The sequence below is a fragment of the Phoenix dactylifera genome, chromosome 1 (assembly GCF_009389715.1).
Source record: "Phoenix dactylifera cultivar Barhee BC4 chromosome 1, palm_55x_up_171113_PBpolish2nd_filt_p, whole genome shotgun sequence".
In the NCBI taxonomy this organism is placed as follows: Eukaryota; Viridiplantae; Streptophyta; class Magnoliopsida; order Arecales; family Arecaceae; genus Phoenix; species Phoenix dactylifera.
The window spans coordinates 40,467,357-40,488,147 of NC_052392.1; the positions used below are offsets into that span (position 1 = coordinate 40,467,357).

At 38.6% G+C, this 20,791-nt stretch overlaps 2 protein-coding genes across 7 annotated transcripts; one reads left to right on the forward strand and one right to left on the reverse strand.

Moving 5' to 3' along the window:
- The first annotated feature begins 1,397 nt into the window (after nucleotides 1–1,397).
- LOC103714714 lies at nucleotides 1,398–4,325 on the forward strand. 4 transcript variants are annotated; one of them, XR_003387091.2, is made up of 3 exons: nucleotides 1,398–2,410; nucleotides 2,976–3,129; nucleotides 4,013–4,325. XR_003387091.2 is itself a non-coding variant. In XM_039114669.1 (2 exons), the coding sequence occupies exons 1-2, from the start codon at nucleotides 1,708–1,710 to the stop codon at nucleotides 3,062–3,064; spliced, it is 792 nt and encodes a 263-aa protein (XP_038970597.1). In that variant the 5' UTR covers nucleotides 1,399–1,707; the 3' UTR covers nucleotides 3,065–3,305. The 4 variants fall into 4 exon arrangements, 2 of the variants coding, with proteins under 2 accessions (XP_038970597.1, XP_008800306.1); XR_005506595.1 differs by lacking the exon at nucleotides 4,013–4,325 and adding an exon at nucleotides 3,264–3,593 and having other exon boundaries at nucleotides 1,399–2,410; XM_039114669.1 differs by lacking the exon at nucleotides 4,013–4,325 and having other exon boundaries at nucleotides 1,399–2,410; nucleotides 2,976–3,305.
- LOC103714715 (pectin acetylesterase 12) lies at nucleotides 3,203–16,603 on the reverse strand. Of its 3 annotated transcripts, XM_039114665.1 has the most exons (13): nucleotides 16,312–16,601; nucleotides 15,318–15,400; nucleotides 14,999–15,128; nucleotides 14,786–14,859; nucleotides 12,895–12,981; nucleotides 12,682–12,806; nucleotides 12,439–12,499; nucleotides 12,285–12,338; nucleotides 12,101–12,178; nucleotides 11,749–11,854; nucleotides 11,516–11,661; nucleotides 8,120–8,173; nucleotides 4,224–4,641 (listed from the first exon to the last, which is right to left on the reverse strand). In XM_039114665.1, the coding sequence occupies exons 1-12, from the start codon at nucleotides 16,481–16,483 to the stop codon at nucleotides 8,135–8,137; spliced, it is 1,155 nt and encodes a 384-aa protein (XP_038970593.1). In that variant the 5' UTR covers nucleotides 16,484–16,601; the 3' UTR covers nucleotides 4,224–4,641; nucleotides 8,120–8,134. The 3 variants fall into 3 exon arrangements, with proteins under 3 accessions (XP_038970591.1, XP_038970593.1, XP_008800308.1); XM_039114663.1 differs by lacking the exons at nucleotides 4,224–4,641; nucleotides 8,120–8,173 and adding an exon at nucleotides 3,203–4,088 and having other exon boundaries at nucleotides 16,312–16,603; XM_008802086.4 differs by lacking the exon at nucleotides 8,120–8,173 and having other exon boundaries at nucleotides 16,312–16,596.
- Nucleotides 16,604–20,791: the final 4,188 nt, after the last annotated feature.

The window sequence follows — 20,791 nt, forward strand, 5'->3', positions numbered from 1 at the left end:
TATAATAGTATTATAAAATAATAATTTACTAAAATAAATTTATAAAATTAAAAAGAGTGATTCTCTTCTATGTGCAGGTTTACAGCAATCTCGTTTCCAATGTATAATAATCTAACTTGGTGGAGAGGCTTGACCTGATTGACTCTTTCAGATATAAAGGAAAAAAAAACATTGAAGAGTGGAGTGGAAGAAACTCTCGGGAGAGAGTACTAGAAAGAGAAAAAGAGATTGGATTGAATTAGGATTAATTCCAACGTCTATTTATAGACTCTATCCAAAGTCTGAAGAGACGCAACAGTAATGAAAGGATATTTTAAAATATTAAAACAACTAAAAATTAGAAGATTAAAAAAAATTAAAATTTTTAATTAAAACTCCAACCTATATCCTATTAAATGTTTAAAAAAATATACTTCATGATGAATGGATTCCTAGAAAAGAATTAAAATGTGAAGGAAACTAGAGGCGGAGCTTGGATACTCGACAAGAAAATTTAGAGCAGCGAAATGGACTTCAAGGATGTTTGAAGTGGACGAGGATATTTTGGTTTTTTTGAAATGATGGGCCAATATCTTTGGCTGGCTGATGAACCGCAGAATCGCTAGGTTCAAAGGTTTTTTCCTTTTTTGTTTTTTTTTGTACCAATAGGATGTGTCGCGTCCCGCAGCGACGAACAGATTCCGTCGAGCACCTTCGGGAACTCACGTGGTGACACGTAAATCTTTCTTTTCTTTTTCTTTGTAATTATGTGGCTGCCTGCCTAACCTCACTCGTAAAATCATGTCCCATCCAACTGCCCTTATTCCATGGAGCATCAGAACAATTTTTTTTTTTAAAAAAAAAGAGATAACATAAGAATGCTTTATAGATAAATAGATAATTGGATAGCGATGGAAAGATTCGGATATGAAAATTAAATATTTAGAATGAAGAGTATATCCTTAAGATAGCTCAGATAACCTCAAACTAACAGCATGATTAAAGCAGCAGCGACGGTTATTCAATTAGGGATTAAGATTTATATAATTCCGTGATAAGTACGAAATAAGCAAGACTAATCAAAACTGTCTAATGTGCATGTTGGTAGCTCTCGATATCCCGTCGATTTAACAAAGTTTTCTAAGAACTTCTCAGGAGACTATTGGAAGATAGTGTGCTACTGTGCTTTTTCAGGAGACTATTGGAAGATAGTGTGCTTCTGTACATGAAGCTCTCAAGATTACATCCACATATAAACTAGTCCTAAAAGTTTCGTCCTTTAATCTTCGACAAAATGATACAACTAGGTGAAATTTTCCTTTTTTTGTAAATTTAATGGTTGAAGAACTCGATTAATTTGTAATTAGTTGCACAACATGCATCAAATATTCCGTGTATTACTTTAATAAGAGTGCGAGCACTACAGCACCCAGTGAGAGGACTCCACGCTCCACAGGAAGTTGTGTTTCCGTAATCGAATGTAATTCTTCTAAACTAATCTGATCCAAAGAGATAAATCATAAAAAAATTAAAATAATTCGTTGGCTTACCGAATCCAAAAAGGACATTATGGTAAGTTTCCAGTGCCGGACCAATCATTATATACTCCACCCACCGCACGCCTTCCGAGCTCCCACCAACGGAAAATATACTCCCCATCCGCTCCCCTTCGCCTCTGCTTCCGAGCTCTCTTCACTACTTCGATTGTCTCTCGGAAACTAATTGCCAATGGCTTTGGATGAGACCATGGCGGCCGCTCACGACTTCGTCAAAGATGATGATGATGATGATGATGATGATTACGGCGGGGCCGTCCGTTTCATGCCGGACGGCGGCGGCGGCGACATCGGCTATAGGCGGATCTCGCGCCTCTCGATCGAGAGCTCGGACGGCAATGACGCGGACGCCGAGGTATCGGAGGAGGAGAAGGTGGTGGTGAGGAAGAGCATCCTGGCGTCGCTGATGGAGGGGGAGGGGGAGGACTCCGGCAACGACTGGGCATCGACGGGGACGGCGTCGCTGCCGGGGACGCCTCTCCGGGGAACGCCGGGTCCGGCGGCGAAGGAGTACGCGAGCGAGACGGAGGCGCGTGGGCTGCGGGTCGGGGGCGGGGGGAGGAGGCGGCGGAGGGCGAGGGAACGGTGGCTGGAGCGGTCGTGGGAGAAGAAGAAGAGGATGGCGGAGGAGGGGCCGGCGGCGGCGGCAACGGAGGGGATGGTCGACGTCGGCGAGTGCAGGGTTTTGGTGCGGCCGAGAGGTGGGATGGGGACGCTGTGTATGGATATGGAGGAGGTGAAGGCGTGCCGGGATCTGGGGCTGGAGCTGCCCAGGGATTGGACGGTCGAGATCCCGTGCGCCCTCTCCGGATCGACGGTGGATACCAGCAGCGGCGGCAACTCCCCCATAGCTAACTGGAGGATCTCCAGCCCTGGTAAGACCCAGAAGCCCCCATATTCTCTCTCTAGTCTCTACAGTCACTGCAACCGTCGCCACCGCTAGCGTCTTCCGTTGCAAGATTTTGATGGACGGTGATGGAGTGAGGTGCCGTTGATTTACTGTGTACGGCAGAGTGGATTGGGTTTCCATAGGGTAGGGACGGGGAAGCGGAGGCCGAACTCCCAAGTGGAGCTGGAAAGATGATGGGAAGGGAGTTTAGGGAGGGAGCCCAATGATTCCTTACATGCGATTGCACGAGCTAAAGTAGATCATGCTTTACCAGTAAGATTCGATGGGGCCTGACCACGATGATGACGATGACACGTGGTACCGATCACGGGATTGCGATGTACGAGCGCCGTTTGCGAGGAAGGAAACATAGCCATATACACCACCTTAGAGCACAAATAAAATTTCACTGGATCTAAACAAAACTTAGCATAGGAATAAGAATGATGCTTTAGAAATGTATGGTTGGATGAAATTTTTATCAGTCCATGCTTTGGAGGTGTGTTCTTGCATTCCTAACAGCGGCATTGCTGTTTTTTTATTCTTGGAAGCAGGCGATGACCCCAAGGATGTGAAGGCTAGGCTCAAGGTTTGGGCTCAAGCAGTGGCACTCGCATCTGCTTCTCGTCTCAGCAGCTGACTCAATCCTACAAACTGCATTCACATGCATGTTTTCAATCGTTGCTTTCTGCACTCGGTTTTGAGGTTTGGATCGCGGATCTGATCTTTCTGGCTTTCTTATGTAATTTCCTTTCTTTGCTTCAGCATTCGGTGTGAGTTTCCCTTTTTTCTCGTTTTTTTCTTTTTTCTTTTTTGTAAATAATGTGGTGGATGATTAGATAAAACTAGGAGCATATATACAAAGAAAAAAGAGTATTGAATATAGCATGGTGATTTGGAGGTTTTCCACATAGCTCCAGTCCAAGTGGTTGCTGCACTCGCCCGTTTGGAGGCATTGCATCGACTCAAGCAGCATGGGGTTTCAAGCTGTGAAAGGGGTGACATCCTTGGAGGTTGATGACGAGATGGAGTCTCTTGGAACTAATTCTGCACTGAAACTAGTGATGAGATATTTTGCCCTTGTGCTAGAGACCAAGGTCCTTTGTATCAGCCTTTAGGCTCATATATAATTTGATAAAAAGGAACAAAAAAAAAAAGATTTTTCAAAACACTACTCTTGTGCACACTCTATTGGGTACTCATTTGCATACATGATTGCCATCGAGGCCAAATAAGTAGTGCCATGTAATGGCAGAAATCTCTTGAAAAAGATACAGGGGTTGAGTAAATCAATTCACTGATATGTGGTTGTGTATAGTCTTTTGATTGGTCAATTAACTGATATATTATGCATCGTCGAGTACTAACAAGCAGTCAGTCATCGCACCGACCAAGAAACATTTGCTAAACAAGATGAAGTTTTCAATGACACATCTCCATGTCCATTTGAGAATGTGCAGCAACATTGAACCAGCTGTGAAGGTTCTTCATGTATGATAAACACCATTGCTTCTTGTTACTTTATATCTGTCTCGAAGTTTCTTGAGTTTTTCTCTTGTAGTTATTTTCTTTGGGTCTTATTTTGCAGGTAGTATGTTAAAAGAGCCATTACGTGTGAATGCTGAAAAATGTAAAGCTTCTGATAATGAACCTGGAAAACTGAACTGAAATGCGCAATACAAAACAGCTGATCAGTGAAATTAGTTTTGGATCACCAAACAGGAGAGGTAAAAAAATCTCGAAATAGCAAAAGAAAAAAAAAATCACCTTGCAACTGTTCGTTTTGGAAAGAGCAGACATAAATAATAGATGCTTTAATATATTTCTAAGCTTGAATCTGTTGAGTTATACAAAGATACAATTGGCGTGTGCTATAATGATAACTTTCAGATTTCTTTGCCTTCCATGAGCATGTGGAAGAATCATTTATTGGATGAATGCAGAATCCAACAAGTTAATTTCACTGCTGGATTCTGGCTTGCAGCAAGCAAGAAACTTACAGACCTCTGTATTCTTTTTTGTTGGCTCATGTCTAGTTATTATTTTACCTAAATAAGACTACGCAATGCTGCAAGATTATGAGGAATCATCAATGGTCGTTCACTGCCTTCTCCTGAATATCAGATTGTGGCAAGTCCTGTCACAAGGGTATGGGCAGTCTATTGTCTTCATGCTGGATCGATCAAAGTACCAGTCACCAACAGCTGTTGCAATTCTCTGTGCAGTAACAGGAAAATTTTGATAGTCGAATTGGTAAGTGGTCTATCAATTATACGAACAAATGAGTAATGGATGAAACAATGATTTGATTCATGGGTGGCTACCAAGAGATGAATGTACAGACAACCAGCATTCTAGAGAATTCGAAAGTTCATTTGTCACAAAAAATGAAAGCAAATCTGGTGATAGTACTGGCCTGATCAACAGAAACATCCATTCTGCACTGTCATAATTATGCCCCTTTCTTGAGCAAATAGCTTCATGAACTTTATGATGGAACGCAAGTTTTATGGGTTTTATGGAATTTTCAGATGACCAGTTTATCTTTTAGCTTTCTAAACCCATTTTTCAAAGGAGAATTGCAGAAACAGTAAATTAAAATGCGAGCCAGCCGATAGGGTTTCTTTTATGGCTTGCACAGATCAAATTGAGTCATATTTTTAAGAAATTTAAACAAACAAACTGTTTCAGTTGGAAATTTTTCTGAGTCTAGCTTACAAGAGTACCTATGGAGACCACAACCAGATGACTGAAGAACTGAAACAGTTAAACTTAAGGGAAAAGTAATAACTTAAAATGTGATAATCAGACGACAGGTTATAACATCAATGCAAAAACAAACAGCGACTAGTATTTTTTTCAATGCACAAAACTTCTTCATTATAACATGAAATTTGCTTCACTATTTCTTTATTTTTTTTCCTCTAGTAATTAGATACTCCATCAATGAAGAGTGCAGCTAGTTTCATCAAAATGAAATCTTATAGGAGCGCAGGCTTGAATTTTACAGAAACAAAAATGGAAGCAAGCAAGCAAACAGACAGACAGTTTCATCAATTATACATTTTTATGGAAAAAAAATGTACAATATGATGCTCCTTGACATTAAGACAGTCAATTGAATCTCCACAGAAACTTATGAGTTGGACATGTCAATACCATGAGCAGACAATGTTGAGAACTGCTTGAAAGAGCTGTTAAATTTAATTCAAAGGACCTAACAAGACTTACCAACCAAACTGCTCATTTTCATTATACTTAAGTGTGCCCTCTTCACAGCTTACCATTTGATTCCATAAAACAAATTTATCATATTTTTGCCAAGATTCATGTTTTCCCCATGATATGTCACCATTGCATCAGAATGTCAATCTCTGTTTCATCAATATTACTTAAATCGTATTTGAGGGGCATTCTGTTTTTTAACTTTACAGGAAAAACAAGGAGATGAAAATGAATCGTTTGGGAAAATTCTTATGCTTCTACAAATTTAAACTCTGCTAAAGCTGCAATCCGTGAACAATATATTGGTCTCTTAATTAGTCATACTGTTTTAAAAATCAGCCATAGGGCTGCCATAGAGATTTTGGACTTAAACCACTATGCTATGTGCTATAATACCTTGTAGCATTTGGGCCGATAACACTTAATATAGAGGGTAACAAAGTGTCATAGTGGCCACTACGCTTTTGGGTTATAGAGGGAACCATGTGTGAGAGCTAGATGCGATCAGTCTTTGGGATTCAAGAAGAAAAAAAAGATACCTGGAGGTCTTTTTTCTTCCTATAGGATTGGGACTGGGAGGTGTTTCGTTGATAGAACCATGCTTAAATGAACAGCCCATTCCATAAATCCTGCAAGATTTTCAGCTCAAATCTGTAGGAATATCCAAATTCGAAACAGGTCCTTCAAAGAATGTGGCAAGACCAAGATAGACTTGTTTTGTAACTTTTTTAAACTTGCAAAGTATGATGGGTAAGAGAAAGAGCTAGTGATTGGGACAATTCAAGGAAGCAAGATCCAAGGGATAGTTCTAGGCTCCAATTTTGGAATAATGTGGCATTTGCTTTGACATTGTGGGAGCCCTTAGTAGAAGTGCTTAGGCAAGGCCATGGGTTATATATGGGATGATTTGATGAATGCTGAGAAGATAACTTTCCATTTGAATAAAGATGAAAAAAAATACCTTCCAATTTGGGCATTTACTGATTTAAGATGGGATGTAAAATGCAAAGGCCCATTGCATAGGGTAGGGTACTTCCTGAACCCCTACTTCTATGCTAATAAGAATAAAATTGAACAATTGAGTGCATTTTAAAATTCTGTCCTAATGATCAGAATTTGCAAGATGAAATTTCAAGGGAGATTCCCTCACACACGAGTTACAGGATCTTTTGGAAGGGAGATGGCCATTAGCCACAGGTCACAGCCCAAACTTTTTAACGTGTTAATTGTCAGTAATATGTCTTTCGGTCGTGATATGAATATCCTATTGAGAATAATTCATCTTTTAATCAATGAATCAAATATATGAAGTTAAAAAACTTATTATGTGCATAACTTATGAAATTAGGTCGGTGATGTTTTATAGCTTTGTACTTAATTTGATGTAAAGTATTGCTTTGATACTTAGAAAATATATTGATATGTTTTGACAACCTACTTTGGGTTTGTAGCACCTGCTATGGTGCCTGCTATCCACTGTTCACTCTGAAATCCCCTAGCCACAACATGCCCATTTATCCGTTATCACACTTGACCATTCTTGAGTCATATCAGTTAAGAACAACAGGTTTTCAGTAAGGATTTAGGTTCTACAGAAATGAGATGGTACCATCAGCACCTCCAGTTCTGATAGGATTCAGGACCACAAATCTACAGGACATTGATCGATTAATAGGCCAGGATGTCCTGCCTATTCTAACCAATACGGTTTGAACCAACAAGTGCCAAGTGCGGTCGGCCGGTACCAGGAGCGATCTACCACGTTGATTGATTTCAAAATAAAAAGAGAAAGAGAGCAATGGGGGGGGGGGGGGGGGCATTCTCTTTTTCTCTTTGGCTTAGTGCAGGGGGCAATGCAAGCAGAGACAAAGAAAGAGAAGGGGAGAGAGAGAGAGAGGGGGGGAAGAAAAATAATGAGGAAGGAGAGGATAAAGGAGGGGAAGGAGTGCAGATCCAGCATATAGCATCCAGCCTGTTCCATGCTAGAAACCTCCTCGAAGACATATCAACATTCAGTCAAATACTCATTTAGGACAAAAATGAAATTCAACAAGAAAAAATTGAAAAAAAAATAGTGTCCTTATACACTAATTGGATGCCAGACCATCCCAAGAGTCGGGCTGGTAGCATCCCATACCATCCCAAACTAGGACAAGACCTTGGTAAGTTTAAAATACTCATTTTCGTACCCTTGATTGTACCCAATTGCTACAGTATCATTATGGTACAGTTTTAAGTATTGACAGTACGAGAGGCATATCGCGAATTCATTTTCTACTAATATATTATGATACAGTCGATACAGATCAATATAATGCATTACTCAAAATCATGAACACCATAGCATCTGTAAACAATATGAACCATAGAGGTCTCCTCATTGATTTCAATGATTGTGAAGTTTGCAAGAACCAAAAAGGGCAGCTTAAAATAATTCTACAATGTACACTTGTCATTATTGGAAACTCACCAATTTCCCATCAATCTATACCATTGGACTAAAGTCTTGTACAAGCCTATGACCCTGCATATATGTAAACAAGACAAGCCTTTCTCATGTCTTCTATGATAAAATCTTCCAAATTTCTATCATTCTACTTCCATGAACATGGAAGAATGATATATAAGATTATTGATTTGCAGAATTAACATGCCATTTGCTTGTGCTCGAATCAAACATATAGAAGAAACTAAAGGATTATAGATTCTCTTATCCATCAGCTCTTGCTATTTATCATTGAGATTAATGAACTAAGGATTGTTATTGTGCTTTCTCCTGTGCTTCTTAGCTTTTCTCTCGATGTTGACAGTTCTTGTCACAAGGGTATGTATGGAGAGCCTATTGCCTTGACTTCAGACTAATTAGAGAACCAGTCACTAACAGACTTCACAATTTCCTGCTCACTAAAAGCCAATTCATCAATGATGGGCTTGAATAGGAGTTCATCATCTACTAGAGAGAAATAGGGCATAGGATCTGCTTTTATGAATAGGAAGCTAACAATAAAGGCGGAATGTAATAAGGCCTGATTAACATCCTTTTTTCTTTTAGATGATGGAACAGAGTGATTAGCAGCTTTCCCCACAACTAATAACTAGAAATAATTGTAGGAGTTTTCCTCATGGTCTAGCTATTCTTTGTTTATCATTTGCAAATATTCTTTTATGGACTCTTGTAACTAGTTATTTCAGGAGGATTAATATATTGATCTAGTTCATAAAGATGAACCTTGATATCAAATAAAGAATTGTTGGCTTCTGGTATCTCATATAACCAGTCGATTCTCCATCCTTCCGACCATGACAAAGAAATGTATAGCAACAAAAAAATACCATGCAAAAGAGCAACTATATATGATTTTGTTTAGGATTATTTGACATACCATAACATATTTCCTAAAAATTAGAATAAAACTTTCCAAAATTCCACAACTGTCTCATCATGGTTCCATAAGACTAAAGCTGCAGCTACATAGCCATACATCTCCTAGTTATGGGTATGTGTCAATTCAAAAGATTTGGACTGTTTATAGTTCAACATTTTCGTACATCTTATGGGCAAAACTGGAGAGAAAGGTAAAAACTTTTAAAAATTGAGGATCGAAGTACATCTGCTTCAGCTCTAATCATTTTTCTAGGGTACACAACGTGGACAGTTCAAAAATGAAAGGTATGGTTATGAGCATATAAAGGCATCACTCTGACCAGGGAACAATATGTTACCATGATGAGATATTCCTTTATGTTCACCACTTATTCTATAAAGTTTTCTTTTTCCATCATTTCTTTCCTTTAATGAGTATTGAATGGAGGTATTTTAGCAAGGAATAGAGTGCAGTCTGTTTGATGAATTAGACCAGAAGAAAATTTCAAGTGGAAATAAAAAAATCAGGTAGTTTATGGAACCCTTTGTCATGGGGATAGTAGATTGCAGCTTTAAAGAATAATGAGGCCCCTAAAAGACTATCCACTTTATTATGTGAAGAGATACAACAAGGGTCGAAAAAAGAGTGGTTGCAATGGCTGGAAAATGGGCAATGACAGCTATATGAACCAAGGTCCGTAATCTCGGTAACGGATATTGTATCAGTACCTTATCGGTTCAGTTCGGTTCATTATGATACACTTCTGTACCGAAATAGCTTTCTAGCCACTTTTTTCAATTTTTATTTCGGTACGCCTAGATACAGGTCGGTAAGCCTCAGTACGGGCCGGCACGCTTCGGTACAGGCCGGCACGCTTTGGTACAGGCCGGTATGGAGCTTGTACCGACTTGAAGTTAAGTTTCGTACTAGTTTTCTTCCAGTACGGTACGATACGCCTTATACGAGACAGTATGGCAGACCATGGTATGAATATATGTAACTCTCCCCATACCAAAAAGAGCCTAAAAGTAGTTTGACGGATCGCTAACATAATCTACCACTTGCACTAGCAGTCCTACTTTAGTGATTACTCTTTGGAGCTACCAAGATCCGTCGTACCGGTACCGGTCGGCGTACCAGTGGCAGCCCGTACCGGTCCGAACCGGTCGCGTACCGGTCCGAACCGGTCGCGTACCGGTCCGAACCGGTCCCGTACCGGTCCGAACCGGTCCCGTACCGGTCCGAACCGGTCCGTACCGGTTCTCCAACAATAAACTACCGGTACCGGATTCCACACTGATCCGGTACCGGTCCCAGGCGGGACCAGTACGTACTGGCCCATACCGGCCGGCACGGACCAGTACGGCAGACCATGGAAGCTACTTTCTAGGTTCTTGTGTGTCGATTATTATAAAGAATGTCTACTATATGATAGTTAACTCAGTAGATAACCCATATTGCCCGCCATTACCGGTTTTCCAAGTTGCTCTCTGATATTTAAAAAGTAGCTAGACGAGAAACGTACAACGGATGAAACCTATCTACCATATTTATATTCAATATAACTGTCCCTGTCATAATCCACCAGTAGCTTTACATAATCTCTGTCAAACGTCTCTTCAGAAATAAAGATAAAAGCCATGTTGAGGCTCTTCCTTATTTCTTACAGATGTTCTCTTTGTTCATATCATTTTTGTGTTTCTTTTTTTTTAAATGAAGTTCTTCCTTTTTTCCTTTGGATTGGCATCCTTTTATCATTTGAATGAGTGACCTATTGGCATGAAGCCAGTTTGGATTAATGAAATTCTTCTTATTTCTCTGTATATCGTTTGACTTCCATCTAGATTTCTATGATATACTTAAAGACTTCATAAATTCAGCTTAGATGATAATGGGTTTGTTGAACCGATATTGGGGTCTATACTGGTCGGCAACTGGCATGGTACAGTATGGGTCCGTACCGTGCTGTTCTGGGATGAACCACATTTTTTTTCCTGGTTTCGAACTGAAGTCAGCAAATGGTCAATTTTTTGCCCATTTGGAATGTGAACTAGACAAACCATTTGCTGACTTCTATTTCAAATCGGCAAAATCATAGGGCATCTTCTATTTCGAAAGGAAACATAGGAACCCTGTACCAACAAGCTATGAGAGCTTTTAAGCCCTCCCTCCCCCTCCCTCCCTCCCTCCCTCCCCCCATCTTTTTTTCTCTCTTTCTCCCTCTCTCTCCGTTTCATAACAATGCACTGAATCGTGCCGGTAACCGACCGATCCGGTTCGATATGCCCCAAACCAACTAGTTCAGCATGGTTCAACAATCCATGGGCGATATGATACTTGTCTTCTTGGCTCATTCTTTTGAAAAATATAGCTAATTCAAATAGTGTTTGAAATTTTACCCATGGAAGGCACACATATGCATGAATATACTCTAACGTATAATATTACAACAATTTATTCTTGTATTCAAATTGAATCCAAGTAGTTTTAGTGTATGATACCTTGTTCCCGATAAGGGGAGAATTATTTGAATACCATGTATCCTGCCTCTCGCTTTGGCAATGAGCAAAACATGAATTTATAAATAACCCATGCTGCCCGGACATGGAGAATCCTTTTACAGCATTAAGCATTTGATTCCTGAACCCTGCATTATAGAAAGAAGCCATGTGCATGAAAAATGGTTTACCTGTTTTAACAAAGCCAAAGCTTGAGAAGAGAAGAAAATGAATACCTTGCAGAATCTGGATTTGATATGCATCACATTTTGCATAATTCATTTTACATTCTCGCCAGTAACCACGAGGATCAGCTGTTCTAGGAGCTAAACTTTCCTGAATCTGAAAATTCAGAAGCAGAGGAGCAATTCTTAGAGAAAATAGAGGTGGTCTAGTTACTTTTAAGTTTGCACCATTCATTAGTCAAGGGTTATTTGAAGTTATTATTCTGAAATATGAAAACTTAATAAGAAAAATTTACATTTGCAGTCATAATCTCATAACTTCATGGGTTCAGTCACAGGTTCCTTAAGTACCATTTCAGTATCAAAGGAAACCATTTACATGCTTTTAAGGATAAGAAAATACCTGCCATACATCATAGGCTGTATTCAAAAGAAAAAGTGGGGTCCGAACATTGGCCACAATGTTCTGTGGAAAGAAGCACTGCAAAGAGAAAATAAGGGCCAGACAAAAAAAAAAAAATCAAAACAAAGCAATTCAATTTAGTTGTTGTTTCCAGTCATCCATCTATATGGAGAAAGTAAATTACCGAAGTTGCATCCATGCGAGAAGTACAAGTCCTTGGCAAGTTCTTTGCCGCCCCCTGGGTAGTCATGAGAGTTTTCATAAATAGAATAGCAACATATCGGACAAATGAGCTAATAGTTAGTTCCTTACAACTCCAACATATATTACATAGATACCTGAAAGTTCACAACACCTCCAAAGAAGGATCTGAGGGTTCGCCCACCAGCAACATCAACTCTACAATTTGAAAAACTAAATGCTATCAGCAGAAATTAGAGAAAATACACAGATTAGAGGTGTATTTAGCAAATAAAAAAATCATACATTATTAAAAGTTTATTTTCAATTGCAGTAATGAACAGTGGATGCAATAACTTAGACGAGATGCAAGAGTAAAATTAATTTTGTCAAGAACATACGCATCAAGAAACATTCCAGCATCACCAAGGCACTTGACTTTTGTGCTTCCTGAAAATAATGCTCGAAATTCATCACAGTGCAGAATGGATGCTAGTCCCCCAGCAGAACAACCAGAAAGAAGGGCCTGAAAGCATTAATATAATATATTCAGTGTTGAACTTGAACCAAGATCAAGAATTCAAGATCACATCACATGAATAGGGTAAGAAGACCTGTTTGGCATAACGCATTCCCTTTGACATTAGATCTTCCATTGCAGCTAACCAGATACGCTGCCCTCGAAAATATAGGCCAGCAGCCTAAAAGCAATAGAGCAATATTTTTACATCTCTGAGCATATATTGGCAAGCATTTATTGGGCAAAGACTAAAGAAGGTGAACAATTAAAATCTCAGAAGTCAAAAGGCATTCGATAGAAAACAACAATAACAGAAACTGAACAAGGCTGGGCATAGCTTATTGAGAATGTTATTCCTTGCAGATGATATGATAGAATTCATCTTCCTGTAAACACTATAAACATTCCAAGGAAAATTTCAGAAATCGCAAAGCATATAAACAGTAATACTTCCAGTACTGCATCATTTTATCAATCTGTAATATGTTTCCCCAAAACCAGCTTAGGTGATGTTAGTTATGCGTTTTTCATGAGCTGCAGACGGAACTTTAAAACCTTTCCATAAAGTATCAATCATAAATTGCAATATGGAAAATTTCAGATCTCTGGAATTGCACCAGGTCGATTTTGGGAAGAATATATCACTTCTATCAAGAAAAAAATGGCTTCATTGTATGGGCCACAATTAGTAACTCTCGTGGATCATCTCATGAAAATACACTATGCTTTGAAGTTTGAACAAAAGAATATAACATAGAAAGCTCTATTTATGAATTCTGGTAGAAAGAGAATATAGATAAGAAATGTTCTTTCTCTGTAAGGACTACCACAAAATCCCTACATTTCTTTGAAGTGATGATGCTAAAATAATGATGAGCCCTTATATAATAGGCAAATGGCAACTTTAGAAAACGCAAATTGGATATTCGTTATGAACTAGGCAGCCATTTAGCAAGCTGAGAATAGTAGGAACAGGAGTTGGAGCTATAGCAAGAATTAGATATTTTAGAGGGAACAATCAACTCGATTCCTCATAGTCGAAAGTGGCAATGGACATGGGGGTGCAACAAAGGGTGCAACCAGCGGTCTTTTTGGTAGGAGCAATCTTACCTGTTCTTATTCCTGTCAGTTGCACCCAACAGTTGCTTCATAGCATAAAAAGCTTTGATCCAAGACAGCTGGGACAACCTTGTAACTTTCTTTCTTCAATATAAGTTGTTACTACTCATTCACTCATGGGCCATTTTTTCCAGTCCAAGGCCAAAGAAGATCCTTCCATCAATTTTTTTAATCAAAACACGATTCCACCTTTTATTCATCTCTTCTCTCTTTCTAAACCCTCTTTCACTTTTTCCTAAAGCCTCTTGTACTTCTTCTTTCATTGTGTGCTGGTTTCCGCATAGCGCTTCTAGCAAGATTCTTATTCAATATCTTCTTATCAAGGAGGCCTTTTTATCTTCTCGTGGTCTAATCATTTTTCATAGATCATTCTTGTGATTCACATACTCAGTGTATATAATATGGTCTAAATATTTGCCTTTTTCTCTCCCGTAGATTCTTTACTCAGTTTTGTGCTTAACTTGCACTAAAAAACACCAAAAGCCACATATTTCATTTTCGTTCTCACTTTGCCTTTCGTAATAGCAAACCTTTCAATTTTCACCAATTTTCGGGCTTCCTTTCATTTTTTTGAAGCACAAAGTTCTTCCTTTAATTGCGATCAAACTATTGATAAATATCAAAAAGAATAAAAAAGCAAAATCTTCATCATCAGAAATGTTTACAAGAGTTAAAGTGTCCTAGATATGCTTTCACAGTAAGAGAACATGTGATGATAAATGTTCTAGCTGACTCTACAAATAAACAGTTCACCATGATGAATCTGATGATATCAACACTGCATGTTAAAATGTCATCCTCCAATAATTATTGCTTAATCACATAGCAAACTAGTAATATAGCTGGAAATTATATCTTATACTAACCGCATTATAACCTTCACCAAGAAATGATGCACCATCACAGTAGCGAACCTTGACTCTGTTCCAATTAAAAAAATCTGCAAGTAGTACAAGAATGATTGGTAAAATAGTAAATATAAGGAAGGTAAGAAATACTTATTGTTAAATTCATAGAAAAGATAACAAGAATTAAACCCTGTTAAACAAAGAACATGGGGGATACTGTCTGAGACAGACCAGGATTTTCTTCACGCTTGTTACTCAATATTCCAGTAAATGGTATCATCTTCTCCATATGGTATGATGAACCGCGGTGAGTTGTCTTGCGGAAAACACATGTTTTTATGTCCTTGCACCAGCCTCCTCCCTGGTGTGTCCAAAGAAGAAATATCCCCAATAGGTAACAGTATGGGAGGAAAAATGGATGCCCAAAAGCTCTTAAAAATATCATCATTATAGTGCACTCTAAGTTGTCACTGTTAATAGTATGTGCAGGTAGTATGACTGTGGAATCAGACTTGACTATTAATTTTATATTTTATGTGAGTCCTCTCACCTCTAAATGGATGAGCCAACTGTTTGCTCCTGATCCATACCCACGATGTAGATGGTAACCCGGTAAGCTCCCATCCGAACATACTGAAAAAGGTACAAAAAAATAGGTACAGGTAGAAATTAAAACTGTATAAAATTAGTGAAATCAAGGCATTGCATAGATATTTTAGAGGCCAAGCATTATCATCTTCATCTCCAAACTTTTGTCAAACAAAAGAATGATGCTCGTACTTTGAGCAAATGGATCAGCACTGACTGCCTATATTTTAAATTCAGGTGAAACCATTTATGCTGCAAGCAACAAACTTTTCAATATGGATTTAACTTCTTTTTTGAGAAGGACATTTATTAAACTTCCGAGTTGGAACCTACTAGAAAATAAAGAAAACAGAGAGAGATGGTAATGGCTGATAAAAAGACCCGATCGCACCAAGAATTTATGTCCAAAGCTTTTCAATCTCATGTGAGGCTATTTAATTTCTGGTCTGTTATCATTGAAAACCAGGCGGTATACCAATCTAGAGTTATCTTCCATACGTTCTGATATGTTGATTAATTCTCTCACTATACATGAATAGAATGGTGGTATCGAGTGGACACAATAACCCCACAAGACAAAAGCAGGAAAAAAAAGAATTAGAAAAAAAATAAAACATGTTATGAGCAATCATTACATGATCTCAAGAAAGTAATGGAATGAGTGCAATGAAAAGGAGCAGCAACAAAAAACAAAAAGATCTTTTTTAAAAAATATATATATATAACTCGTAAAATTTATAACCAAATGATACTGATGCCCCAAAAAAAAGGTTATTTTTTCGGGGTCAGAAGCATTGCAATAAATAAATATCACAAAGATTGGCAATAAAATCAACATCATCAATTGTAGCAAAACCTGAGATTTAAGTAACTTCGGAACGAAAACAACAACCAAAAAAGAAAAATCAAGCGTCGGGCATAGATCCAATAATAAATAGACATGGAAGCACATATACCAGCTCCTTTAGCATCGGCACCTCGAATGAGGGTCAGACCCACAAAGAGAGGATTCCCGCCAACAAATCCATCAGTCACAGCTTGCACCTCGCTCACATTCCACCACTCAAAGCCGCAAGAAGACCTCACGAGAAGCAGAACCGAAACCCCAAGAAGCAAGAGAGCTTTCATGAGTTCTCTCCACCTCTTCCTCGCCTTCCTCTTCTTCACAGCTAAAGAAAAGAGGAAGAAGAGAAGGAGAGGGGAAGCAAGAGAAACAGATCTAGTCGGAAGAGGCCAAAGGCTTATATATAAGAAGAAGTGCCGGGTAAAAAATAAAAAGTTGGCACCTTTATTTAATATCTCAGAGAGAGAGAGAGAGAGAGAGAGAGAGAGAGAGGAGGCAATGTGAGTGATTTTTCCAGTTGAAAGCTGGAACTGCAGGGGTTGGGTTGTTTGTCCTGTAATAAGGAGGGTTGAGAGTTGGGGCTTTCGAGTGTCGGTGCTTTAAAGGAAGGAGGGGAGAAGTGAGGATTTTTTGCGCCCGTTAGCTGTTTATTTCAGTAAATAAATGCATGGGTTCTTGTGATCTCCTTTTTCTCTAGCCCATCTCTCAAACTCCCCCGGCTCCTGCGCCTAAACTTCTCCTGTACTGTTGTAGTGCTGCTAACTTCTTAGAGTTTTTCAAAAAAAAATAATTTGATATTATAATTAAAATTTATTTAGACTATTGAGTTAAAAATTTTATTAAATTTATGAATTGGATCAATATAACCAGTAAAATTATAAAATTATAAGCTAAACTAGAACTATATTGAAATAACTTTAGGGCAACCAATCCGAATCTCATAAAAAATTAATAATAATAATAAATAGTTGGACTTTTACACTACACACACATATATTGCGTCTTTTTTGATCTCCTGTACCGCACCAATCCTCTGGTGGTGGCAGATGTAAGCCAACGACGCAATGCAATTTTTTTTTTCTTTTTTTGTTGCTATTTTTGGCTATCATAATTAGGGCCAGTAGTGCTCTTTGGAAAATGGTTGCATTAGTAAAGAATCGAGGAAGAGCTTTTTTTTCTTCTTTTTTCTAAGGGAAAGGAAGGGCGGCTGTTTGATCTCTATTTTGGATCATTTGAAAGGGAAAGCTAATCTCCAATATTGTGGGTGAATAAGATAATATCATACAATTTACCATAAATCTACAAACTCCACAACCTTAACATGGGGGACAAAGGATACCCTACCATGCAAGTTGGTGCAAGGAATAGAACATTTTGATGTCCACATTGTCAGAAAGGCTCAAAGGGTACCCCATGCTGATGAGAATAGCAAGCTTTTGCTTTTATAATGGTTAGGTTTACGGAGAGCTTTTAAAATGGTTAGGTTGAGAATAACTTGCTCATGTGCACTTGTTTTGCCTAGCTTTCCAGTGGGACCTTCTGAGATGGGATCTGGTGCAATTTACTTTTATTTGGGCATCCACCAGATTTCCTATCCAAAGTTCTCATGCTAATGATGACTTCCAAAGCCGTCTCCATGTTCGTTCGTTAGAGCTGAAGCACTCTAGATTGGTAGCGTGGATGATGATTTATCCCCATACGAGCTTGCATGAACCTGTCGCGGTCTCGGGACGGCATTTATGGCCGCCATCACGAGAAAAGGGTGACCATGGGGATATGTAAAGCGACTTGGACTTGGAGCTCTTCCGGGATTTCTACATGGCCTTCCATCTCTCCTCCTTTTTCTTTTTCTTTTTCTTTTTCTTTTTTAAGTTAAAAAATATATTACAAATATATTTAATAAAATTAAAAAATAATAAATTTTGAAGTATTCTAGACAACTCTTCTTTTTGGGCTCATAGGGTGCTCCCGAAAGTGACAGACCGCATAAAAAGTCACTTAGTCCACGGCTCCTCCATTGGTATTTCTAAATACATGCCAAATCTAAAAGACCACTTTTTCACTCATCATAGCCCAAATATCTCGAAGCAGAAGTTTTCCTCCATTGCTACACGGGCATTCTGAATCCAACTGGCCATGATGGTTGAGTTTTTCTTCAGAATAATTGAGCTGTAACTCACGCCGCTCAGGCCGGCGAAATGCATGGACTTTCACCTAAAAAGAAAGGAACGGTAGTGGTGCATTCAGAAAATCGGAGAAATTCTTTTCAGCCCTGCCGACACCGAGATGATGTAGACAAGGGAGCTCCCTTTCAAGGGGCTGTTCCAGCTTTCTTGTTTTTATTTTTTTCTTTCGGCTGGGATGACCCCACCGTTGGATTGGTGGCTCGAGGACAAATCTGTCATGATCTTAGTGGTTAGACACGGCCACGAACGGCTTGCTATGTAGCTCTGATCTCACACCATGCACGTTATACACTTGATGATGCTATGCGAGAGCCTTAATCACACAGCGTTTTGGCATTTTGAAGTAAATTTTCCACGCATCATGATCACCGTTCGTTTTGCTGCTCCAAATAAATCTGTTAAATGTGTTGCAGGAAGGATTGTAACCAAAATCATGGTCCTGTACATGCTTGTTAAAAAAATATGTCTCTGAATATAGAGATGTAAGAAGAAAGATCGACATGCAGCTACAAAACTAGTGCACAACGGCACGCATGTAGGTCACCTTGCTCTAATGATTCCTCTCAGTTTTCTTAAATAGACATATGTATTAAACATCTAGATTCGCAAATGTCTTGATATAAATATAAGTTATTCCTCCCCTGTTTTATTATTATTATTAAGAAGGACAAGGGTCAGGCAGCCGGTAGGTCGATCGAGGGTCGCGAGGAACCTCTCTAGCGAGAAATTGGATCCGCACAAGGTTCGAAATGACAGCTGTTTGCGATACTTCCAAAGGCCGTCCCGTCCCCTGTATGGCGTATATGAAGAATCATTGTTATTTATCGTTAATTAAGGTTTAATTTTATTCCAGGCCTTCAGGGTAATGCCATGGGGTGTCGGCGCTGTGGGCCAGAATTGGCAGGAGAACAAGTTTTTCAGGAATAACTTATTGTTATCCCCAGTAGGCAGTAGCTAGAGCTAATACTGGAATAGATTTGGATATAGGGATGGTACAAAATTTGCACTTGGAATAAATGATTTCATCCTTTCCCTGCAAGCAACCTTATCCCCGTTTCAAGCCTACCCTAGTTTCCAATAGATTCCTACAGCTTCTCATGGTCCACCCTAGTTTCAGGCCCTCATGAAAATCTAGGCTTATGACAAACCTAGCATGGCTTTAACAACTTGGGGGGTTTGTACCCCAATAATTCTACGTTCATTATTTATGGAGAAAGAGGGGGCAAGGGAAAGAATACCAAGGATATCCATATATTGGAGATGCAGTGAGCTACTAGTGACGAGAGAGAGAGAGAGAGAGAGAGAGAGATTCTTTTATTTCAGCTGATTCTATCAGGCGCCAAAATATTGGCCTAGTTTGATTGGTGGGCTAAGAACCTCTACTTCAGCCTGGCCAACACCAAGCCTAGTGGTTAAAAATAATTGCTTAGGTCTAGATCAGATCCCCCCAATAGCAACAGAGTCATTTTTCCTTTTTTTGTCATAAATAATGATCAATCAAAGTTGGTTAGTTTACAATATTTGCGTTATGTATACACGATTAAGAACAAATGATTGCAAGTCAAACAAGTCTTCCTCATCTATTTTATAATGGATGAATAACAATAATAGAGTCCCAAAGATGTACGAAAATTCGCAAAACTTGCAACGAAGTCGAAGAGAATATCCTCATTATATAGAATATGTAGATTCAAATTTTATACAACTCTCAAGACATCGCCAAGTGATCTAAATGTTCATTGTGTTCTCAACAAGTTGCTGAAAAATCTCGTTTTACTACCTTTCTGGCCAGTTTGTGGAGTAAATAATATTTCTTTTCTATTATTGTCAACTATATTTTATTGCAAAAACTAATAGTAGCCATTAGTTACAAATACAATTTTACAAAAGGTTTTTAGTTGAAGTCTTCAATGCTCGACTAAAAGATGTTAGAATGGTAATTTTTTTTATTACATCAAAGATTTTCCGTCATTAAACTTCTTTATCACTACATGGGCACATGTCCTAAAATTTGACAGAATCTAAAGAAATCAAACTTTGCTATAGCGATGAATTAGTTTAGATTTTTTTATTTTTTTTATTTGGGTTGGGACTGATATTTTTTTTTTCTCGATGAGAAGCAGCAAGCTACCTATTAGAGTACGCTGTTAGTGCAAGTCAGCCATAGCTTATAAATCCCTCGATAAATTTGCATATCAACGGAATCGCATTGTTTCATTTGGTGCAGTCTACACAAAGTGTTTCTTTCCACTATTTTCTAAAAAAAAAAAAAGTCAAAGATTTTCTTTGGCTTACGTATATGTATATACTATTGAATTAGAAAGTTATATAAATTGTAAAATATTGTCCTTACATATAAATTTATATATATCAACAGATGGATATGACCAATGAAATTTTGTCCAG